At 38.5% G+C, this 26097-nt stretch overlaps 2 protein-coding genes across 3 annotated transcripts in view; one reads left to right on the forward strand and one right to left on the reverse strand.

Annotated features, from left to right (window-relative positions):
- fbxl13 (F-box and leucine-rich repeat protein 13) overlaps positions 1-26097 on the forward strand; it is a 44939-nt gene that overhangs the window by 11847 nt on the left and 6995 nt on the right. For both annotated transcript variants that reach the window (XR_013294447.1, XM_077568001.1), the window contains exons 8-13: positions 623-718; positions 4982-5077; positions 5358-5493; positions 21676-21728; positions 23409-23509; positions 25744-25873. Coding sequence is in view for 1 of the 2 variants with exons in the window: in XM_077568001.1 (XP_077424127.1) it covers positions 623-718; positions 4982-5077; positions 5358-5493; positions 21676-21728; positions 23409-23509; positions 25744-25873 (612 nt within the window). In the remaining variant the exon portion in view is untranslated. The remainder of the gene's footprint in view (positions 1-622; positions 719-4981; positions 5078-5357; positions 5494-21675; positions 21729-23408; positions 23510-25743; positions 25874-26097) is intronic.
- Positions 6315-25955, reverse strand: LOC144053501 (leucine-rich repeat-containing protein 17-like). The gene is made up of 7 exons (XM_077568006.1): positions 25814-25955; positions 20815-20989; positions 14842-15312; positions 12178-12392; positions 10333-10488; positions 8586-8727; positions 6315-6883 (listed from the first exon to the last, which is right to left on the reverse strand). Exons 2-7 carry the CDS (start codon positions 20937-20939, stop codon positions 6601-6603), a joined length of 1392 nt encoding a protein of 463 aa, XP_077424132.1. The 5' UTR covers positions 20940-20989; positions 25814-25955; the 3' UTR covers positions 6315-6600.

Genomic DNA, 26097 nt, shown 5'->3' on the forward strand with positions numbered 1-26097 from the left:
TTTGGTTGAGAGTTCCGATTGGTCCTGAGTGGGTTCCTGCCCTTCCGCGGGTTGACCAATCCGGGCCCTCAGCCACTTGTACCTGGCCCCAGGTGTGGCTAGTTACCCAATTAGTGTGGGTGTATTTAGTTCCCGGGTGGTGATCAGTCCGTGTGGGATCATTGCCGCTTGTCACGGTCACCCCCGGAGTCTTGTCTGTCATGTTGGTTTTGTATCTTTGCAGTTCCTTGTTTATTTTATGCTAACCAGTTCCTCGGTTAGTGTTTTCTGTAAAATAAAGCACGCCAGTCTCGCCCGCACTCCTGCTGTGGTTCTCCTGCCTCCCTGCATTTTGGGTCCTCCACCTCAGACACCACGCCGCTCCGTGACAGGAACGTAACAATATTCTTTCGGCTTGAATTTTGTTTCAGCCAAATGAAAATTTTGGGTGGTTGAATATTCGGTGCATCATGACAAAAAACTAAAATAAAACTAAGCATTTCCCCCCCAAAAATACGAATTAATGTTAGATTAGCTAACCCGCATGAAAACTAACAGAATTTAAAGATTTATAACAAGGTTAGACAAAATCAAAAACTGAACTAATGAAAAATCCTAAAATGTGTGTGGTTTGTTGTTGCAGAAGCTTCAGAATGAACTGGAAATGGAGCGCCAGCAAAGCCAGATTGGGGAGGGATGCGACTGGCTTTCAGCCCTGCCCAACCACATCTCACTGAAGGTTGTTGTCTGCGCCACCTGCCCCTCACTATTTAAAACTGCTCCCAGGTTTTGCTTTTGTCAAAATACCCCAAGCATCAAGAATTTGAACTTTCACACTATAAGGGTAACACATGAATCAATACTGTGACGATGGGTTGCCCGCGATAACGATATCACGATACATGATATCTATGATATTTGATGTACTGGCAAAAAAAAATTCAATGATATAGAGCTCCGGATGTTGACATCACGCATCCCACAATGCACTGCGCCAAAACATAACCAGCGCCACTTTGGCAGGGTAGAAAACATATTGCTAGTTTGAGTACACACAAATGCCACACTTTTACAATGGTAGACAGCTGTTGTGCACCAGGGCGCCATAACGAGAAGCAAAAGAAGGGGCGAGCATTCTACAGGCTACCAAAAAAGCCAAAACAAGGCGTAGCCAATGGATCATAGCATTCATAAAAAGGGCCAAGAACAAGACCGAAAAGTGACAGCCTTTGTGGCGTTTATCGCCTGTGTACCGATCACTTCATATCGGGTGAGTCAATTACTTGAACAGTTAGTCATGTAGATGTAACTGCATAATTATTTATTACTAAATGATGGCGAAATACGTGATCCGACTCATGGCACATGGCGGCTAAAGCAGCAGATGCTAACATACCGAATGTCCTGCGAAAAGCTAGCTTCCCACTATGCGCATAATATGGGGGGAATAGTCTGTTTCGTTATGTCGTGAAAACCTTTATTTGTGCTGCCACGGTTTTTAAGATATTACACAGTTAAATTTTATAACTGATCAACAGTAGCGGCATCAACAATACTTTTTACGGCATGAATGAGTCAACGATGGCAGCAGCTGTGCAAGACTTGTGACGCTGCGAGCTTAGATGTACTGTACTATAAAAGTGATGCATAATACGAATGTATTATGCATATAATGTATTGCAATACAGTTATTAGTCACCTGTTAAAAAAATGTAGTTAGCTTGAGCAAATGCAAAGCACAAAAACTGCGAGAGAGTGAGAGAGAGAGAAAACCTTGCAAAAGCATTCATCCCCTTGAAGTTTTCAATATTTTGGCACGGTACGGCCACAAACAAATATATTTCATTGAAATTGTATGTGATAGTTAAACACAAAGTAACACACAATCATGAAGGTAAACAAAGTAGATCTCTTATTTCAAACTTGTTTTACAACAAAAAACTTAAAAAGTAGGGTGTCCAAAAGTATTCTTTTGGGGTATGTCTATCAGTTTTGCACTTCTATGGACTGAAATTGTTGCCTATTCCTCCTTACAAAACAGCTCCAGCTCATCTAGGTTAGATGGAGAGCATTTGTGAAAACAGGTTTTCTTCCATCTTGCCTTCTACTCACACCATCTTCTCTGTCCCTGCAGGAGAAGCACCCCCAGAGCATGATGCTCCCACCACCATGTTTGACAGTGGGGATGGTGTGTTGAGACTGATGAGCAGTGTTGTTCATACGCCAAAGATTACGTTTATCATGTAGGCCAAAAAGGGAAATTTTGGTCTCACCTGACCAGAGCACCTTCTACCACTCGTCAGCGGTGTCTCCTACATGGCTCCTGGCAAACTGCAGACTTGACTTCTTGTAGCTTGCGTTTAGAAATGGCTTTCTTCTTGCCACCCTTCCATACAGGCCAGATTTGTGCAGTACTCAGCTGATGGTTGTTCTATGGGCAGATTCCCTACCTCTACTGTGGATCTTTGCAGTTCATTTAGAGTGATCAAAGGCCTCTTGAGTACTTTACTGATGAGTGTCGGCCTTCTTTGGTCAGAAACTTTGGAGGGACGGCCTTATCTTGTAGATTTGGTACTCCATCCACTTATGGATGATTGATTGAACAGTATTCGGTGAGATGTTCAAAGCTGTTGAAATCTTTTGGTGTCCTACTCCTGCTTTAAATCTGTCCACACCTTGTGCCGGTCAGCCTGGTGTGTTCTTCAGTCCTCGTAATGCCTTAAGGAAGATAAAGAATGCGGTTCACAAACGCTCTCCATCTAACTTTGCTGAGCTGGAGCTGTTTTGCAAGGAGGAATGGGCAAACATTTCAGCCTCCTGATGTGCAAAACATACCCCAAAAAACTTGAAGCTATAATTTCAGCAAAAGGGGGTTTGACAAAGTATTAATTCCGAGGGGGGATGAATACTTTTGCACACCCTACTTTTCAGTTTTTTTTTGTTATAAAACACGTTTGTAATAAGATGTCCACCTTGTTTACTTCATGATTATGTGCTATACTTTGTGTTTAACTTTTACCTAAAATTTCAATGAAATATATTTATGTTTGTGGTCATACCTTGCCAAAATGTTGAAAAACTCAAAGGGGATGAATGCTTTTTCAAGGCGCTATCGATAGCTAGACGGACGGACGGACTGACTGACTGATTGATCCCTTGAAGGAAATTAGTACCATGTTAGTAAACTGATTTTTTTTTTCTTATTCCCGGTGACAAATTTAGTAGATGATATTGGTAATATGTCTTTTGAATAGCAAAGCTGTGGGTGATTCGTGATGGGAAGTACTGAAGTATTCCGTTACAAGTTGTGGCTGTGGTCCTAGATCCATATGATAAACAGTAGTCCAGATGAGTTTGACAGACATGTTTGTTTTTAGATATTATTTAATATGAATGAATTAATCCTCCAGTGAATATGATCCAAAACAGACACCATCCATTCCCTTTTGTGTCACTTTTGAAATTGACCACGCTAGACAAACATATCCAGCCAGTGACCTGCCTCATTAATTGCTTGCCAACAAAATCCTTGACGTGGGAGCACCAATAGCAGCCCATTGAGTTACATTGTGACCAGTTATCCTCCAGGAAATCCAGACCATGAACTCCAGGAAATCTTGTTTCAAGTGACAAGGACGCTACTGTGCAATCTGCGCCGTTTGGTGTGTTGTCATAAAATGTTAATATTCACCACCAGTGTATCTATTATTTATTGCAACAAAGAGAGCAACAATATATTCTAATATCGAACCCCCCACTATTTCACTCCGTATTTCTTGTTTTGCTGAAATGACGTGGTCTTCTTCTTATTGAAGCAGAGCCCAAAAAACAAACAACAATAAAAGACAATGCATTGCTGCCTTGAGATACGAGTGATCCACCCTCCCGAGTTTTTCTTTTAAATATGAAACGTCATTTGGCCAATTTTTTTTTGCTTTGACTTGCAACTTGAGTGCAAACTTGAGATACGAGCACTTTAGGATGGCAGTAAACTCAATTCAACTCACTTCACAAAATAAGCAGCAGCTTGACAAATAGTAAATATTTCATCCAAAAAAGAGGTTTCCAGCTGTATGTATGTGTATGTTCGCCACTGTCAGTTGGCAGTTGTCACTCAACGAGCAGATTGCACAAGTTCAAGATGGGATCTTGTCACCGGAAAAGCCATTGAACCGCTCACATTAATCAGTCCAAGGCTTCAGAGGTTTTGTATCAATCAAATACACTTGCATGCTACAAATCAAGAACATTTCTGGATATTTACAGTGGATAACTCTTAAAAAGACAAACATATATACAGACACAACACACAGTATTTTCTATACATTTTGTGCTTGCATTTTTTTGTGTTCAAATGTTAAACTGTTTAAAAAGTAGGTTTTAACACATTTGAATGTACTGTGAGAGATGTAAAACTATACAGCACAACACGTTTTTATATGTTCTCTCTAGGGTTTCAGTGTAAGCTGACACCTATATTTAATATTTTGCCAAATAGACAGGAAACAAAATATGTACTTGGTTGTTTGATTTCACACTTGATGGCTGGGCAGGCACTTCAGAGAACCAACTATTTGTATGCAAACAATTAAAATGTCAGTTTTCTCTAATACGTACGCACACGCGCGCGCGCGCACACACACACGCACACAGTGAGCCTCAGGATGTGGGGTCTGTTTATGAGTATGTAATTTTTTATAGAGTGGAAACAAAGAAATGCTTGTTTGTTTATGGCCTCACATTTTTTGGCAAAGGGGAGCAGTGTGTTTGCCTTTGTTTGCTTCTTAATGGACAGATGGAGTGATTGGGGAAAAAGAAAAAAATACTAGAGAATGGGCCTTCGTCCTTCACACATACTTTTTTCATAGCAAATTCTCAAAATTATCATCAACTTTGACACCATGCTCTGCTTGCATTTGATACGAGTAAATTGAGTTACGAGCAAGGTCACAGAACAAATTAAATCCGTAAGTCAAGGTACTTTTTTTGTTGTTGCTCGCAGATATTCCAATATATGGAACTACGAGATCTGCTGAGCTGTTCGGAAGTGTGCTGCAGTTGGAGAAGTCTCATCCACACGGGCTCTCTGTGGACTAAGGTTTGTACAATATGTATGGAATGGTGCCCAGGTTGCCCCCAAGGTCTACATCAGTAACCTACATGCATGTTCCAAAAAAGCTGAAACTGAAAATGCAAACACTGGCAGAGAACTATAGAAATGTTTAAATCAGTTTCTTCACATAAATTAATATTAATATTAATAACATTACTAATAACACATGATTAAAGGTAGTTTGAGCAAATTTGATATGTCAGAAGTGTGTATCAAACTGGTTGCACTTATACTATATTGATATAAGTTCCTTCCTATCGCTCAGATCAATGTCTCGGTGGATAAGCGCTGGATAACAGATGACACCATGAAGGCTGTCCTGCTTAATTTCCGTCCATTTGTGATCCACCTGAATCTACGGGGCTGCACCTCCTTACAATGGTACAGTTTGAAACATATTGGTAAGTTTTCTCTTCCTATAGCACCTTCACCGCATCGACAGTCAAGTATAGTGTGCTTATCAGAAGCTAACAGTGTTAGCTAATGCAACTCTATTAGAAGAAACTCATTGCAGCTCTGCTTACTGCTAGTCACCACTGGGTAATTTAGTCATTGAAGGAGAAATTAGGTGTGGGGGCAGTTATTATGTAAATTAGTCCCACTTTTACACAACAGGTGCTAATTTAATTCAAATTAGTAGAAGTGTAAATGCCCACAAATGCATTTTTGGGAAATATATGCAGAATAAAAAAATATTTTCTTTGTGTAATTTTAAACTTGAATGGTGGTCAGGCTCTCCAGAGACGTAGCCATTGAAAAGTTAATGTTACATAAAACAGTGGATCCTTGAGATTTAGCTTTAAGCTATATATTGCCACTCTCACTTAAAGTCAAACTAAACACCAATCAAAGATAATTACACATGTATTTAAAACAACCATACAACTTTGCAAGTCCACTAGCTTCATGTTAACAAATATTAGTAAATGCCATTGATGAGCTAACAAACACAAACGGTTGAGTAACAAATGTAGATAGATAATATAGCAATACTCAAAGGCAAAGTCTTCAATCTCTGAAGAAAAAACTAATATAACAGCCTTACTGAGAAGCTGAGACAGTGTCTCTGTACACTACATTGGCATGTCTGTATTATACTACCATTGAATTGAAGCAAAACTTGTTTATTTACATTCTATTTAGTTATGTTGTTTTTGTAAAGAACAAAATTTTAGCGTGTTACTGGTCATTCAAGTCAAAAGTTGAACATTTTCTAGTCAAGTTAACCAACAAGTCAATTTTTTTTTATTGCAAAATTTGATTGTGTTAAGCAACAATATTGTGACATTTGCAATAATTATACACCATTGGAAAATGAACAGATACACATTAAACCTGCATATTGGTCTTGTGACATTTTTTTAAACAGATTTGAGGTCATTCCCATGTATTTTGGGGGGATTACACACCACATAAGGACTGTAAATTCTTCATCTGATACAGACTCATTGACAATATGAAAAGTAAGTGGGGAAAGTTGTAAACAGTGCCCATTCAGAGCTTTCCCCTCATGACAGTCTAATAATCTGGTATTTCTGAGGCTGTCTCAAGTGGCTGGGCTCCACTTCCTCCTCTGGCTCGCCCTGCACCTCTTCCAGGGAGTTCCAGAGCAGCTCATCTGCTTCGGTTTGGTCTCGTTGACTCGGCTGCCTATCTTTGGGACACCCTCGGTTGTAGGAGTGCACGTACTCCTCCACGCTCTCGCCAGTGTATTCAGGAGGCGAGCGACACAGCAGGCCGGAGTGCCACACCAACGGGTGCAGTCGAAGCCAATAGACCATGTAGTGTATGCTGCAAATTGAGCTTACTTAATTATTGTACTTTTTTATTTGCATTTTAACATGAAGAAATGAATGAGACATCTGTGGTTTTCATATAGGTTACACCCCTCGCTAGTCTGTCTTCACAGGCAAAACCTAGTGGTATCAGAAGCTCTGATCTGTATTTACAACTATAAATATAATATTTGCGATCTTAGTGGGGATACGCGGCTCGGAAAATGGATAGATAGATGTTCCATGGAATTGTATTCTTTTATCCCAACAGTCTTCATTTTGTACCATTTGTGTGTGCCATGCCGATCTAAACTGCCCACTAGCATCACAATCAATAGTGCTTCGCCATTAAACTTAAACTATATTGTATTAGCAGTGGGACTGTTTCTTTAACCAATCACATTGTAAATTCATCCTCACTGGCCACAGGGCTTTAGTGCTGGCCCTGATGTCATAATTTTTCCGTCCTGTGATTGGTTGGTCAGAGCCAAACTTGAGAGCCAACTGTGGCAAGCAAATTTAGTAGTTAACTAGTAAACATTTTTAATGTCTCCTAGTTCTACTATCACACAGTTATCCACTAGTGCATTTTTCCTCACTTGTAAAATGTACTTGTTCTATTTGTATGCCAAATATTTCCTACTAGTGTAAAATAGATTAAAGTCTCTGTATTTGACAATCTAACTTGCCAAAGGTCTTTGAAATTAGTAGGCACACAATAACATCAGCATGTTTCCTTCCTCTGGTTGGTAAGAGCCAACCAAGTTCAACTAGAAACACGTTTTAAGCTGATTGTTTTGTAATTTTAGTATAGACATACCAATTCTAAATTATTCCAAGATGATGTGCAAGTTGCACTCGCATGGTGGTATTACGAGGTAGATTAATTTGCGCAAGGCCCCACTGAAGGCCTAGGTCTGAAACAGACCGTAGGCATTCAGCACTGTTTGTTTGTACATAGCATCTGTTTAAAACCTACACACATGGAAAGTCGATCAACACCTTCATTGACAGCAGGTTAGATTTTTTATTTTTTTGGCTCAGCTAGAAACATTATTTTATATGTTGTTAAACCTGCTCTATTTCAGTCAGTTTAAAAAAAAAAAAGACAAACTGAGGAATTGTGATTCCTCTGGGTATTCCCATTTCCTTCCACATTCCATAAACATGCATGTTAGTATCATTGAAGATAAAGATAAAGATATAAATTGCCCACCCCTGACTGGACGGGTAGTAAGGAAAATAAGTTAGTAATTCTGCCTCACAGTAAAAGATTCTGGGTTTGAATCTTGGCTCGGATCTTTTTTCTTGTTTGTAGTTTGCATTTGTTTTCTTGCTATCCAACACATATTCACATATTCCAAAACATACGCTTTTCTTTTTGAAGACTCTAAATTAGCCATAGGCATGAATGCCTGTTAGTCTTTATGTGCCCTATGATTGGCTGATGCCTCTTGCAAAATAAAGTCAGCTGGGATAGGCTCTAACTCACCCACAACGCAAATGAGGACACACACTATAAAAAAATTAAAAAAGGAATGATGGATTCCAGTGCTTTTGCTCTCCTAAAAATGGAAAAGTGTTACAAATGATGATGAATTTGGGTTTTGCCTATAAGGACTGCATTCACACTTGCAAGAGGTACTGGAAACCAACACGAAAGCCAAAGAACTGTTAAGGTGGAGAAACACCGTATTTTCAACAAAAGTAAGCCCCACCTGTAATCGCACACCCAGGGGTTTCCCCCCAGCTTCAGCTTGAACAGAAAGTAGAGGTTTTCAAGGACCCCATATTGGATGAAATGCAGGCTGTTGTCTGACAGGTCCAACTCACGAAGGTGCAGGAGCCCGAACAAGGAAGCTGGAGAAGTGCACATGAGCATGTTGTTTACCCACCACAACCAGTCCCCGTGACCAAAGAGCACCAGGTCAATCAAACTGAGCCTGCTGCAGTTTAAGCTTTTGCAGTCTTTTTCCCCCCTTTTTTTCTGTCATGTAATCCAATTCTGCTCCCTCATATTTGCAGAGAAAGCTAATAGTCTTTAACAGGGGAAAATGAGAAACAGAGGTTCGTAGCAGATGTAAAACTTTCCCCCCCAACTCTGGCTGCTCCAGGAAAAAACACAAGAAAAACTTGTTCTGTCATCCTGTATCAAACACATGCTATGAAATTGGCTACTTGTTGCTATAGCTATAGTAACACATTAAAAGCATACGCTTGTCACAAAAATGTAAGGATATTGGGCTTTTGGGTAAAATTTCAAGAGAACCTAAGTTGCGGTATTACACGTGAACCTCATTTGATTTTCTCTAAAGTTTTGAATGCTCATGTCCAACTGTTCCATGTTTCACAATTTCTTCCCAAGTTGCTGTTGTGACGAGGACCATGGACCATAGACCAATACATTTATTTTTTCAGTTGAAAATTTTATATTATAATATAATAATAATATTAAAACCTTCTTCATTTTGCTGTTGACATTTTCAGCATTATGAGACCAAGACGACGCCTAATGACTGATCAACAGTACCTCAAAATGAACTCATTTGCTCCCAAAAATGGATAAATACATTCTATTTTAAACATTACAATGCTCCCACAACGTATGTATACGGTTTTTATGTTTTGTTTTTTTATGCTAGAGCAGAGGTGGGCAATCTCGGTCCTCGGGGGCCGCAGTCCTGCAGGTTTTGGAGGTTTCTCACTTCCAACACAAGCTGATTCCAATCAACAGGATTGCTTGCTGATGAGCTGATCATATATCAGCTGTGTTGGAGAAGAGCAACATTCAAAATCTGCAGGACTGCGGCCCTCGATGCCCACCTCTGTGCTAGAGCATACAGAATGCTTTGATGCAGCCTCTGAACTTAAAACAATGCTTGAAGCAATGGTATTTATTACAAAAACGGCCAGCAGGTGGCAGCAGAGTACAAGAGCTCAACCAGAGCCATGTTGCAACAAGCTCTTTTTGCCAGTGTTTTCAACAGGAATGTGAATAATGATGAAACTTAGTTATATTCTAATGCTAATTGCTGCAAAACTGAAACAGATAGAAAAATATTTTTTTTCCTGATGAAAGAAGAGACTTTAATCTTTCTTCGTTATTATAGCAATAGAACACAATATTCAGTGGGCCTTGCAAAATCAGTCAAAATTCAGTAAAACAGCCGTTAGCAAAGAGGGTTACCTCAGTGAAAATGGCTGGAAAGTGGATGTTGTCAGTTGTCAGAAAGGAGTGGGAACTAAGTGTAAGAGTGGCAGCGAAGCAAAAAACTGGAAGAGCCCTGCAGCTCCTTGTTAGAAAACATCAAGTTGTGCAAATAGTACTGAAACATTAAACAGTTAGACATGTCCATTCAAAAGTTTACAAAAGTTCACTTGCAAAAGCTTGTGGTGCATTTTAAGCTTATTCTGAAATTTCACCCCAAAGACCAATATGCCAAACATTTTGTGAGTCTGTAAGACCTGTATCAATGCGCTCCATGTTGTTGTGGCTGAGGTTCAGTGTTTTCAAACTCTTTGCTCCTTGGAAACTCTTGGCCTTGAGATGATGGATGGAATTGTGGGAGAGATCTATTTGGACAGCGTCCTCGGGAATACCAGCAGGCACCTCGGTTAGGCCTGTAGATTGAAACGAGAGGACATGTGTGAGAGGAGATTGCCTAATTCGTCTGTTCAAAAGGTAATTTGTTCCATATGCACTGAAGCTTGTATATTTACAATGGATTCTTGCCAAAGGAAGGACAGTCATCCGTTGCCATATTGCTCTTTAGTTTGCTGCTTCACTGTAATTAAAATATTAATGCTTTTGCTGTATTGCGGGATTTTGCTATGATTAATTTTCCACACAGACTGATACTGAGAGGAATAAGCGTGAGCCAGAAGGAAACGCGTGCATGAAAGCGAGAATGTCCAAAGTATGGGATCATTTTCTTTTGCAAGGCACAACTGGTTAAAGTTAAACAACTGCATGTCAATGGTAAATATTGTTAGATTATTTAATAGCCGACCACCACTAATTAGAACAAATTGTGATCCTTCCACCAGAATGCAAGATAGCTAACAGTATAAGCCAGTTAACAGCCAGTCAATTTAACACTCTCATTTGCTAACTCCAACATCTCAGGCCAGTTCCCGCTTTTAAAAGTCACACACATACAGTCACAGTCACAGATGCATTACTGTAAAGCGTGAGAATGGTGAAACCAAGTGGACAAAAATACTACCTGCACCTCACATGCATTATTGTATTGGTATTATGCATAAAGCTACAAAGTCTATAATATCCATCCATCCATCCATTTTCTGATCCGCTTATTCCTCACATGGGTCGCTGAACTGGTTGTCAACCAATCGCAGGGCTAGTCAATAATATATAAATCATAAAATAAATATATAGTCACAGATTTTGTTTATCATGAGGGTGGTCTGGAACGCGACCCCTGTGATAAACGAGGGGTTAGTATAATTGAAATTAAAAAACAAAAACAAAAAAAAAACTATTATACCTAGTCTATGAGTGCACCAACTTCTGAATTACGAGATGTGGGTTGCTTTGTTGTTTTGCTTTGTTGTGTGAGCCGAAATGGATATGAGTAGATGTGATTGTATTAAGTTATGAGCTCAGTCATGGTGTGAATTAATCTCTCAAATTAAGGTTTCACTGATTCTTCCAGAGTCAAACTGTTGACATCGCAATTTAAAAAAAACTGTATTTCAAGTGTTAAAACGAAAGTAACCGCTGTTATAATACAACTAAGTAAAGCTAAAATTAATAATTAATAGTTCATCAGGTGTGCCACGGGAAATGATGATGATCATCATCATCATCATTATTATAATTGTATTTATTTTTTACAAATAATATATCTTTGTTCAACTATGCCAGGTGACGTATAGTCAGAATAAATGTTCTTCCACTGGATGGCATAAAGTATATTTAACTTTTACCATTCATACAACAAAATAAGTCAACTTGAACATTGCTCAATGAAGGTTGGGAAACACGGATTTAGAAACATCCGTCAGTCGGACCTTGGCCAACTTTGATCACTAAGGAGAAAAAATGCTCAAATTAGTTTGATTGTTAGTATGTCTGTGCCCTTTTGTAGAGGTTCCACTACATAATTCACATTCTTATGGATTTTTTGAGAATAATGAGAGTAATCATTCGAGTCTTGGGACAGCATCCAATCATCTGTGATAAATGGCTTAGGATTGCTTTTCATTATGTAAGAAACATGTGTGGACTCGGGAAGGTGCCCATTCATCACAGTGATCGACGCGATCTAATGCCAATAAAAAACTTGCCTCGGTTACTGCAGTCCAAGCGTACATGAGGGAAGTAATAAGTGTGGCAGGATGTGGTGGCATCTGGTTTGTTTTGAAAGGGACTGGGCTCCACCGGGTCTTTGGGGTCAGTCTGGTCTCCCTGTGGTTTTTCGTTCGGGTCAGACTTCTTGCAGAGCAGTTCTGGGTCAAGTCGCTTCAACTTTTTACCTTTTAGCCTGAGGGGCTCTGCACAACTTTAAAGAGAAACATGACAAAAATTATGTCTTGTTTGGATCAGAAATATGTACTTAAGTAGACATAATACTACAGTATGTACTTAAGTAGACGTACAAATACTTGTGTTAAAAAGGACCATGTAAAAGTACAACTGATTCAACTTCTCTACTCATGTAAAAGTAAAAAAATAAATAAAAAAAACACACAAACTCTGAAATCAAATGTATTTAAATGATTTTTTAAACTGTCAATTATGTACAATACCCATTTTCAGAACTGAAAAATGATTTCCCTCTTTTAAAACATACCTAGTGCTTGCGCCAAGAAGAGTAAACAACGTGGATACAAAAAAGTCTACACACCTCTGTTCAAATGCCAAATTCTAGTTACATAAAAAATGACACCAAAATAACTAATTCAAACCCAAAAAAAACGTGTAAATATATTTTTTAATACTTTGCCCTTCATTCCCCAAAACTTATTTGTACAGGTTTTTTACGTTTGTTTTGTTTTATGCATGAGCATACAGAAGGCTTTGATGCAGCTTCTGACATGAAGCGGTGGCTTAAAGCAATGGTAGTTATTACAAAAAAGGTGGCAGCAGAGTATAAGAGATCAGCTAGGGCCATGTTGCAAAAAGCTCTTTTTGTCAATGTTTTCACCAGGAATTTGAAAATGGCTGGGAATGAATGAGATAATAAAATCATTTAAAACTTTTGCCACCTCTAATATGATATAAAACCTGTACAACTCAATTGAATTTAAAAAAGTGATGATAAAAATAGCAACTGAAATAATGTGGTTACACAAGTATTCCCCCAGCCTTTTAGTATTAGCTCTTGGATGGGGCTGTGTTCAAAATTAACCAATCTCATTCAAACTCATGTGAGTCAGCACATGTGCCTCTGATTAACCCCAAATAAATTGGGGATCATCTAGTTGGCTTTTTTTATTTTTTTACTTTTTTTTTTTTACTTTTTTTTTCTAGGAAGCAGAAGTCTGAAAGTTTTGTGCTAACACTGATTGGTATTTATGGAACTGTTCATAATTCCCTCCACCTTAACTCCAGGTCAAGGTGAAGAAAAACAGCCTCAAATCATGATGCTACCACCACCATTATGCACTGTATGGTGTTATTTTGATGATGAGCAGTGTTGTGTTTGCATCAAATATATAGTGTGGATCCCAAGTTTGGGCAACCCAGGTAAAAATACATATTATTGTGCATAAACAAGCCAAGAAAAGATGGAAAATCTCCAAAAGGTACCAAATTACAGATGAGACATTCTTTTAACACGTAAATCAGTGTGGAGTGATCGCCCTGAACGCCACAATTTATTGGGGGTGGGGAGGGGTGGAGTGGTGGAGGGCGACGTCATGCTCGTCCCCACAAACATGTAGTGTGTTAGCCAGCGTACAACACAACTGGGATAGAAACTGGAAAAAAAACAAGAGGCTGGCTTTGCACAGGCTCCAAGAAAACAGAAAAAAAACTAAGTATATTTTATTTATACTTGCATGTGCACCATCACGAGCTTGACACAGAAGCTTCATTTATGCTTTAGGCCAGAGGTGGCAGTCACGAGTAAAAATAAATGGACAATTTCCACAATGCACTTTTTGGGTGCCCAAGCTTTCGATCTCCACTTTATCTTTTGCAGTCATGGCCAAAAGTTACAGCCTGTATATAGTTTATTTCATTCCAATTGATTTCATTCACAGGGTATTAAATCAATTGCAACTAAGCTGTTTTGGTTGTCTTAGAAGATGTTTTGTTTTGCCTCTCATCCAAACAGGCTTCATCAGTTCATGCACTAGGCTAGTTAGAACAGCACTCGCCTGGGTGTTTATCCTCCAAGACCATAACTTAATTTCCCATGTGTTTGGGAGATTTATTTTCAGTGGATTTGTACAGAGTATAGGCCAAATTAATGTTAAAATATATATATATTTTAAATGATTAACTCTGTCTCATTTCTTTTTTACCACAAAGACCTGGCATTTAAACAGGGGTGTGTAGACTTTTTATATCCACTGGACCTGTAATATGTTTTTTCAGATAGGCAGATTTTTTTTCTTCCGATTAACGTAAATTTTGAAAGTGCTCTACTGCTCCTTTGTTCACACTCCTCCATTTTGGTCTCTTCCTGTATTTTTTACTTCATGTGTCCCCAAGCTCTCAATAGAATAAACTCAACTCTCCCTATTCACTCTTCAACTCTCCCTGCAAATGTTTTTATTATATCTGCTGAAGTTGAAAAATGTGCCTAGCCTATTTTCACCAAGCAAGCAGATCTGTTCCCATTGTAGGGAGTAAAACTAAAAAGTGGTCCAAAAACTAATTTTTTTTTGTCAAGTACAGTTTCCTGAATAATCCACCTGTAGTACAGTTCGGTAACAAAATATTCTTACTTCATTACAGCCTACCTCTACCTGTTATCCAAAAGACCTTTTTCGAAGCCTCACCTGGCATGATTTCCCAGATTACGGTTGCTTGGCACTTGGATGGTTTGTACAAGACTGTCTATGTCACAAATACAATTCAAGGGATTGTCATAGAGGCGCAAGTAACGGAGATTAGGCATGGGGATGAGGGCTTCCTCGCTCAGTGAAGTCAGGCGATTGTGCTGGAGCAGCAGGGTTGTGAGTCGAGTCAAACCCTCAAAGGCCCCCTCCTCCACCAATGAGATGTGATTCTGCTGCAAGTCTAGACTGGTTAGACTCCCGTAGCCGGCGAAGGCTTCATCGCGGAGGACCTTGATCCTATTACGTGCTAAGAGGAGGTACTTGGGTGCTCTGGACCAGGTCTGCGGCCTGGGAATGGAAGTGAGGCGGCGGTCCTGACAATCTGCCAAGACCCGTCCAGACTCCAACGATTCTGAGCAGTTGCCTGGTTTTGGGGGGTCGGATCTGCTGTGACGGCTGACGCCTCTCACTCTGAGGGTTTTATAAACAAAAGCAAGAATCAAATTGAGCAAAATGGGTTAAACAAGTTGTGACCAGCAAGAATTTAGACCTCTGTAAAAGTATGGGAATCATTTCTATTGTACACTGAAATAAACCATTTTTATTCCATTGTTACCTTGACTTACGATTACCACAATTGACATGTTTTTCAAGTTACAAGCCATCGCTTGGTCGATTTTTTTTTTGTGTGTGTGTGTTGCAAACCAATAATTTCGTCAACACGTCAATTTTTTACCGGATTAAAACTAAACTAGACTAGACTAAAATCCTAATTAATAAACAATAACTGGGACTTAATCAGTATGCATTTTCGTTGAGATGAAGACAAGACGAATATTTACTTCTCTTAATAAAAACTGGACTAAAATCTATGGACATTTTAGTTCATGAACACAAACGAGACAAAAATTACAGGATTTTGTACAATTTTGTCTGTGCCAAGATGTCACTGAGATACTGTCATGTGACACACAGTAACACACCCCCTTTTAGATCTGCATCTAGCGAGTGCAACATGCACAAAAACATGGAACAGACAGGAGGTGGATTCACGTGAACGGTTAATCTATCTATCCATCCATCCATTTTCTTAAGCGCTTAGTTCTCACAAGGGTCGCGGGGGTGCTGGAGCCCAGCTGGCTTCGGGCAGTAGGTGGGGTACACCCTTAACTGGTTGCCAGCCAATCCAGGGCGGTGAACAGTTAAAAAAACAAACAAATTATTGTTAGAACGTAACATTAACGGCTATAACGTTCCAACAATAATGTTAATCCGAACGCTAACTAATTCTGGATAATTTACTAGCTCATAGCATGGAGCCGTAGTAGCCACTTGTTGATGTACTGCAATTGTGTGTCAAATTGTTGTTCATCAAAAAGATGAGAAAACTTTGTAAAATAGTTTTAGATCCAAAATATTCTCACAAAAAAAATACACAGGTAGAATGATTGTCCTGACTAAAACTAGACTAATTTGTTGACAGTTTTTGTTGACTAAAATGAGACTAATAAAATTAGGTTTTCGTGGACTAAATAAAGACTAAAATGCTGTATTTATAGTCTACTAAAAATTGACTAAATAAAAAACGGGAAGAGGTTCACTAACTATGATAAAAGCTAACAAACGGGATTGAAAAGATCTCTAAAAGTATATCAGTAATAAATAGAGTTAAACACATGCTGGATTATAAATCTCTTCTGACCTTTTACTGTACGTTACTTCTACCGCATTTAATCTGATGGTATTGGGGTCTGGGGGAGTAGTTACAGTAGTACCACAAAGGCACTTGTTCTCCAGAAAAGAGCAATTCGTGTGATTCGTAATGTAGGATACAGAGATCATACTTATCCTTTCTTTGTAAAAACAAATCTGCTTACATTTAAAAATCTTGTTAATTACTTTATTGCAATAATAATGTTTAAAGCTAAAAATGAGCTCTTACCAATTTGTATTCAAAAGTTTAGTTTTTTTTTTAAACTGGAAGAAGGATGTAACCTCAGGGGACATCTGAATTTCAAAGTTCCAGTTGCTCAAACCACCAGGAGGAGTCTGTGCCTTGCTGTTTGTGGAGTTAAACTATGGCAAGGATTTAGTACATCACTACAACAGTGTTCTACTGTCCATCAATTTAAAAGTATGTATTAAAAAGCACATTCCTCACTGGCTTCGCAGCCAAACAGGGCCCTTAAAATTTCTATCTTTAAAATAAATAATAATCCAACTAATTAATGTACTTTTATATGGACTAATTCTGGAATAATCTTGATCAATGCTGTGATTGCAGTCGCCATGGGTGCCTTCTATTTTCTTGACCTTTGCTGCCATCAGTTTGTTGTATTTACACTTCAATATGTGTTTGTATCAACGTATTGTGGTCTTGGATTACTTTAAAAAGCTGCTTCTCTATTGCATAGACCTGGTCACACTGCACCACACTGCACAGTCAAGTAGTAAAGGTAATGCAAGAGGTGGACTGGTGTTGGAAGTGTTTCCCCTTCTGGCAACAGTTTACAAGATCACTTGTAATCACACTTAAATTTACTGTATTCTTTGATTGTATTTGTATTAATATGGACAATTTGTCTATTACTCATATGCATCTATGCATGCAGCTAATTGTAAGGATGGCTATACTATAATAGTAATAATGATGGGGATGGGTGGCAGGGCCTGGCGGCTGTACTGAAATCCAGCATAAACATACATATAACTGAAAATAACTAAAATAATTCATAAGATATATTAATAAAGCAATGTCTACTTTACTTTTCAGATTCATACCTTTATAGCATCAGATTTAGTGTGTTTTCCTAGTGTCAACTTTTATTTGTTATATTCTTACTATTGTACGTATTGTCTATTACTATTGTTGGAATGCATATATATCTTAACCAATACATTTACTGTTCCTTTGTTCCTAATGTTGGTAGAAAATTTACCGATGTAATGCAATTAACAATTCTTTACCTGCTGCAATACTCGTGTGTGAATATTTTTGTATTTCTGTTATATTGTGTCAATGATAATTGTTAAATTAGTTTTGAAACAAAAAATTGCAAGTTAATCTTCGAAGGAAATGGTGAATGCTTTTATGTTTTACATTGAATGTGTAAAAAGGGGTGGGATTAAATAAGTTATTTTCTTCCCACTCCCTTTCAGGCATCTTGTTTCAACATTTAATATGTACTTTTCTTTATGTCTTCGTTATTGATGTCAATTGGGATATGTGGTCTGAAATAAACACAAGAAAGAAAGAAACTGGAATAAAACTGAGACTAAATTTAAATATGGCGGATAAAATTAACACTACAATGAAGGTATGACTGCGTGGGAGCAAATACAGCCACTCTCAGCCATTTAACGGGACAGTCAAATACAAAATGAGAATACTCGCAAGAAGCTGCTGTCAGCCACAACTCAAGACGAGACGCTCACACACACAAACTAACCAGCTAACCCAACTCCAGCTCTTGATGTCAAGTCACTAGACCCAGTCCCTTATCACACAAACAAACATTCGGACACTACTGTGCATAACAAATAGATAAACCAGTGAGATATACATGGATGGCACAACAAGCAGAAATCAACCCAAGCCATTTGCACACTGGCTTTGTTTGAAGTTGTGTATCCGATCCAGATGCAAGTATCTTGAAATGAAAGCTGACCTGTTTTTTTGCCTTTTTTGGAAAACTCAGGCCAGAGTGAAAACTTTGCAAAACTCTTTGGTGTTTATATAACAATAATAATAATAAGAAGAAGAAAGTAGCACCTATCTTTTTTTTTTTTTACAACAATAACCATTATTAATAATGGCAAACCAATGACAGAAAGAATTACAAATATACATAACAAAAGAAAACAAAACATAATGCCAGGAGGGATAAGTTTACAAAAAATACTATTTTAAAAGAAATTTCTCTAATTTTGTTAGTTAACAAATAATGATTGGGTAAAAGCCAGACTCTTTTCCAGTCTATGTGTTCCACATATTTATTCCAGTATGACATCACATATGGAACCGTCACAACCTCCCTTTTTGAACAAAGACCGAATAAGTTTGTTGTTCTTGCTGTTATTGCAGGACAAGTAAATTCTCCCAATTGTAGTGTCAGTCAAAAATGGCAAGGTGAACTGCTGGGTTTCCACTCTCGTTTGTGACCTAAATACCATACAAATACCAGGCGAGATTTCCCCAAAGACATTTGCATTGTCTCTAGGTGACACAGAAAAATTATATTTGTTCATGCTAATTTTAAACATTATTTAAGAGATTAATCTAAAAATGGAGGCTCCAGAATGTGCAACAAAGTCAGCAGATGTTCCTTTTTCAGTGTGCTTGAGATCCAAACAAATGAAAGGCAACCGTCAATGACTGGTGGGTCATTGGCTGCAAATTGACCTCACACCAACTGCATGAAAGTAAACGGTGAAAACCAGAACCCCTTTGGTTTGGAAACGGCTCAAAAATCTGGCCTTATCTTACTATGAATAGAAATACCTTCTGAAATAAATGAAATTTACAGCTGGAAAAACTAAAAACTCTCAAATCTAACATGAACAAATATTTCAAATCAAGTAAAAAAAAAAATGCTTGTTTTTTGTCTGCCAAGATTTTTCTTCTTGGCAGGCACTTTTTTCTGGAATAGCATTTCACTTGCTTGAAGCATTACTCCCCTTGACGTCGATAAATGAGGACCCAGTCATTTTCTTGAGTTTGGTGCTTGTAGAGCAAGAATGAGCAGGAATGCTAAGATATGGGTGAATGGAGGAAAACACCACTTTAGCTGTGTTTTTTAGGGATAAATTAGCATTTTAATATAGGCATGGTGGATGACTGGTTAGTACATCCGCCTCCCAGCGATGAGGGCCTGAGATCGAGTCTCGGCTTCGGCCCTTCTGGGTGGAGTTTGCATGCTCACCCCGTGCCTGTGTCGGTTTTCTCCGGGTGCTCATGTCTCCTCCCACATTCCAAAGACATGCATCACCGGTCAATTGAGCACTCTAAGTTGTCCCCAGGTGTGATTGTGAGTGTGGTTGGTTGTTCGTCTCTCTGTGGCCTGCAATCGGCTGGCAACTAGTTCAGGGTGTACCCCGCCTACTGCCCAAAGCCAGCTGGGATAGGCTCCAGCGACTCTTTTGAGGAATAAGCAGTTAAGAAAATGGATGGATGGATTTTACAATGACATACTGTATTATGTATGTACTAAAGTTGCCAGTAAATTCCTGCAAATTACGTAGAACACAAGAAACGCTTGTAAACTAGATTACAGTGAATTGCTGTAAAAGTAAACACAGTAACTGTAATTTTTATTCAGTAATGTACTGAGATTTTACAAGAAGTTACAAGTTATTTCGTGTAAATTCTTCAGTCAATTTGTTACAGTGTGATATGGGCCCTTTTAAAAAATGTTGCCAAATCAAATTGTCCATCACCGTTTGTACCCCGAGGCGGTGTTGTAACCCGTTTTGGGCTTTTTGATGGTTCTGACCAAGCCATTTCAAAATAAAATACTGCCCAGTACCCAGGGGTTAAATTGTGTAATAGGTTCCTAATTTCATTACTTTTTTTCTTATTTTATTTAAGACCATTGTTTTGCAGTGTAAAGTGGTTAAAAAGAACATTGCAAATGAACTGTTAGTACATACCTCAACCTACATGGCCAAATTGCGTCATACACTTAAAAATCGATACTTTTACTTTCTTTTACTTTGCACAATAATATCTTTCTATCCATTTTCTATTGCACTTGTCCTCATTAGGATCACTTTTGAGCTGGATCTTATCCAAGATGACTATTGAATCCAACCAGTCGCAGGACATAAGTATTCACACTCATATTCACTCTTAAGGACAATTTATAGGACTAAATAAACATGACATGCATTTTATAATGTGTGAGGATATATAGCAGACAATACCAAGTAGCCACCCCAAATTTGAATTGGGATCAAAGGGTGCATGGTGCCCACCTGTCCCGTGCGAGCTTGTGTCTTGCTCCTCTGAGGCCTCTGCCTTTTCCCGCTCGTTTCATCTCGCCGAACGGGAACAGAAGCAGGAGCAGGGAGACCACGACGAAAGAGGCGGTCACACGCATGCTGGAACCTGCAGCTTTTTTCCGTCTGTCCCTCTTTTCTCTCGGGAAGGCTGTGGAGTCAAGCAGAGTTGTTTGGGATATAAGGATGTAGATTTGAAATGGGTCAAGCATTAGGACAACTGTTGTAACTGTTGATGGACTACAGCTGTGGAAGGCGTGTTGCGTAAGACACAAGGAACATCCAAATGCGTATTTATAGCCTTACAACAATATTTCCACACTTAAATGGTGTACAACTTTGACTGTTACACGGTATTGCCACGTTAAAAGTCTATGTACCTTGTACCAGATTGACAAAAACTTTTTAAAAAAATTGTAAAAAATACATCATACTCACCAGAGATGCTGATTATTAAATGAATATTAATGTGTGCAGATCACTACAGTTGTATTTTGCTAGTCATTTGACTAACAATTTTTGCTCTGAGCAACCAATCGGAGGGCGTAAAAAATGCTGACGTCTGTAAGAACAAATTCAAAATCGTAAAAAAAGAGCCCTTTAGTTTAAGCTAAAGGGCTAACGATACGGATTCTGAATGTCTTGGACAGATTCGATTGCCTAGTAGAGAAATCTAATATCCACATATTGTACTGGAAGCAGTCTAGCAAAGAGAAATTCTACGAAATGAAGAGAAAAGAGTGTTGGGAATAAATGTATACAATTACATGGAACACATGTACTGGCCTGAGACCTGTCCCCAGTTGTTTACTAACTTTCCTGCTGTTTCTATTTCAGGCGAATGCAGAAATCTCCAAGAGCTCAACGTGTCTGAGTGTTTTAATATCACGGTGAGAACAACATGACTGTAACATAATCATGTAAAGGTTAGAGTGAATTCTTTATCAGCGGTATCAAGCTTGTTTTCATTACATTGATTTTATGGTTGCCGTCAGGTTGCTGGATATAAATGTGGAACCATATAATGTCTAAGGGTGTAAAGCACAGGTGGCAAACTCCAAGACCCCAGGGCCAGATCTGGCCTGCCGCATCATTTTATGTGGCTCGTAAAAGCAAATCATGCGTGCCAACTTCAATGATCTTTGCTAAAAAATACCCTTTTTACAGTAATTTCAACAATAATTGAACTAACTACAGTACTACCATTGACTTCTAATTTCAAAACTAGTAGTCCATCAATTTATTATGTATGTGTAATATTAAAATAAGATGATTAAGCATTTATTAGGTTTTGTCGGACCTCTGAGGGAAGTCGTAACTACAAAGTGGCCCGTGACAAAAGTGACCCCAAAAATTAGGGAATCGGTGCATCCCATGGTTTGAAGTTCATAGTTTGGTTCAGTAGTTGAACAAAACGCAAAAACAAACTACTTGTTTTTTGTGTAAATGAGAATGCAGTTCATGACATTTAAAATGAAATATCAACAGCATCTGTCTTTTTAGGAAAAAACATCAATAATGTGTCTTTTATTTTGGAAATGATGGTAACATCCATTCAGACAAGTGCAAAAATCACAGTTTGAACCATGTGACTTAATATGCTATAAAAACCTTAGTCATGTCATTTTTTATTGCTTTGTCTCCGACTATTCATCTTGAGACCCTGGGAGAGTGAGAGGCTGTTAAAATGTCGGAAGCTGAGCTGCACTGTTTATTTGCAGACTAGACACGTGGCCTGAACGCAAGGCAGTTGCACTTCTTGTCCCTTACTTAAATGTTACCCACAACGTTGTTGAACCAAGGCACATAATTTACTTTTAAAAAAAGTATATGTATTAAAAATTATGATGATCTTCCAACGTACTCACTAATGTACATATTTTGAAGTCTGCCTGTTTAGTTCAACTCAAAGTTATTACAGTATTCTGTTGCTGAATGGCAAAAGGTGATATACACGTTAACAGTAGACTTCGTTCCACCAAGTGAAAGAGCAATTCATTGTTCTGCCTGTCATTATACATCAGTAACATAGATAGATGACCAAAGATATGTTATTTGTTGTAAAAAAAAATCCCCCAAAAATAAAAATGAATCTATAGTAATATCCCGATCACATTTGTTTCTGTACCCGAGTGCAAGTCACTTGATTTTGAGTATTTGTTGTTACTGTTAGGAATCCCAATCCAATACCCTACCAGTGCATTAAGCAGAAAAAAGTGAATGCTTGCAAATTGTTAAAATTGTCTACTCTTTTTTTTTTAAAATATAAGTATCCATTATACCTTTTTATATGGCTATAAGTCCAGTGCACCATGTATTATTAATAGTATTTCAAGCCAAGTAAACAAATTAAATCATGTTATAGCAGCACACCTGATGAGATTTCATAGCACAGTGGCTGGGATCACTCTTGGCAGGCTGGATCTGGCCCAAAAGCCTTGAGTTTGACACCTTTGCTTTGGAGATGAAGCGCTCAAATATAACAGAATATACAAAAGCAGCCACAGCTGTCCAGCAGACTCACTTGAGTATAAAATGGGTATGACGTGGCAGCGTTTGTGCTTTGACAGGATGCCATGATTGAGTCAGTTGTGGAAGGCTGTAACTCCCTGCTCTACCTGAACCTTTCCGGCACACTCTTGACAGACACCACCCTCAGAGAGCTGGCCAGGTAAACAGCACACTAATCCTTTTGTCACAGGATCCTTGCCTTCTATTTCCCACAAGTAGCCACTCATACGCATACTCTTTTTCCGACGTTAGAGCCCAGCAGCACTTTTTGCTTGCCCTTTTCACGTGTGCGAACAGCTCATTCACTGCCAGTGTGCGCATTGAGAAGGAGAGGAACAGATGTGGCTCTTGCGACGTGAACACACACACACACGCACACCAAAGGCATGATTGCCATTGCGGATGGATTTATGCGAATGTTCTAGCTGTAAATCAGTCTGGTTGGAAGAGAACAGGGCCTTTCCCAAACTTGCTACCACAAAGTTGGACACGTACAATTGTCCAAAAACACTGGAGTAGAGAAAGAATTATGCATTTGGAGCCAAACGCCTAAATTGATGAATTAATCTTGTGATTCTCAACATTGATGTACAGATCATCAGGTGTGCAGCAGGAACTCATCCAATAAAACGTAACTCGTTCAATGCCAGCTGGTTTCAAGTTCCCTAGATTGCCAGCTGTTTTAGAGCTCTTTCAAGATACACAGAATATTAGTGACATTATAAGCGTCAAACCTACCAATGGAGAGAGTAGATTATTTTCTTTCACGAGAAAAAGTTTGTTTCTAGTTATTTCCATTCTTTCGTAACCACCCAAAAAAAACGAGCATTTTGTAAAAAGAAACATGTTAAGAAAACGTTGAAAACGCTTTTTTACTTGTCACACTTCAAACTATTTTAAAAACTAAGAAAGGAATTTTGATAAAACATTTATTTACAGATAATATAGAACTATGAAACAAAATCTATATATTTTTTTTTAATTAAAAAAATAAAATAAAATAAAAAAGAGAGCAATGATGATGACATGTCAAATCAGTAAAATTACCGAATGAACAATACTTAGCTCTCCAGAAAAAGAAAGAAGAAAAAAAAGAAAGAAAACCAAAAAAAAAACTATGAAACACGCCTTGAGCAACACTGACTCAACGCTTGGCTAGAGTTGATCAATAGTGGCATTTTTACATGCCGTTCATCATTCACGCCATAATATGCATACTATGTTCAGGTGTGGTGTGTCTAAACTTGTCTGACCTACAACGCGTTGACATTTCTCTCCTTCATAATCGACACATCAAAATTCTTTACTCAAAGCTGTGCTGATTTCAAATCCAAAGCAATGCAATGTCACCATTTACAAGGATCTGTTTGTCATTTCAGTTGTTTACAAAATTGATATTCACAGGCAAACTGCTCAAGACCCTCTTTCATGCCAAACTATTGAATGGACTTGACCGGTTGATGACTAAGCATCCATGGTGGTGAAAGAGTTAATTGTCAGAAAATTATTTATTTATCAAAAATAACGTTAATCAATCTATGGCAGTGGCATACAGTGGTAGGCAGAACAAAAATAAATGTTCATTGCTGTGTATTCATCGGTTGCCATTCAAGCATTCATTCAACACAGGATTAGATTAGACTTTAGAGTGTTTCTCTGCGAAACAACTAACAACTAGTCTGAGAAAATGCAACAAAAAAGCCTTCAGTGCTCCAGTGCACGTACTGTACTTACTGTAATGACATTGCCGGTGGGAAAGGAGAGCCAGAGTTGCTGATGCACTTTAGCTGTTTATTGAACACCAGGAGTGCGTGAATCACATACCATAATAGCATAATTTCCCAGGTAATTTTTAACTTACTATTACAATATTGATTAAATACCAGTTTACTTGCTAAAAAGATTTGTTCTTGTTTTCGAAATATTCAAATTTGACCTAAGCAACTATACTATTGGGCTAGCTGCTCTGGGCTGCAGCTCACGCCCAGATACTCACACATGGGTTCCGGATGTCACATTCCAACCCATCAGGCCCCGCTCTTAAAGGCACACAAATATAGTTGTTGTTGTTTTTTTAATGTATGTCTGTGATTTTTTTTCTGTGTTCAAATGTGTTTGTGTTTAAAGCATGTGGGAGGATTTAAAATAAAAATTAAAAAAAAATTCACAGATTTTCACTTATTGGTGGTGGAAATTGATTGTTTGCCCTGCCCCTAAATGGGGGTTCAATGTATCGTGCAGATGCACTGAATTTTTTTTTTTCAAGTTTGTGTGAAGGATGCTCTATATTAAAGCAAACTGAAACATTTTTTAAACACCCTCTAGTGACAGAATTTAAGCAGCAGATTCTAATGTTTTAAATTTGTTATTGGTTTCTCTATTTTTCCCCAACAGCAACTGTGTCAACCTACAGTACCTGAGCTTGGCCTACTGCCACAATATGACAGACGATGGTTTTCAGTACCTGAGCTTGGGAATAGGGTGCCACAATCTGGTCCACCTAGACCTGTCGGGCTGCTCCCAGGTCAGTCTGTCAGGCTTTGCTAGATAATCCTAAAGGATTGGAAGAATCCAGTTCTTCTTCTCCTTGTTTGCACGTGTCCCCTCTTGTTCCTCACTGCAAATGAGCTAAGAGGGGAGGAAGGAAGGAGGGGAGGAAGGATGGGGTCGGGCTTATTGAATAAGCCTACCCGCTCGCCATGTGCTTACACACATGCATGACAACACACTCAGTTATGCTCACTTCCA

This window comes from Vanacampus margaritifer, chromosome 6 (genome assembly GCF_051991255.1).
Source record: "Vanacampus margaritifer isolate UIUO_Vmar chromosome 6, RoL_Vmar_1.0, whole genome shotgun sequence".
Taxonomy (NCBI): Eukaryota; Metazoa; Chordata; class Actinopteri; order Syngnathiformes; family Syngnathidae; genus Vanacampus; species Vanacampus margaritifer.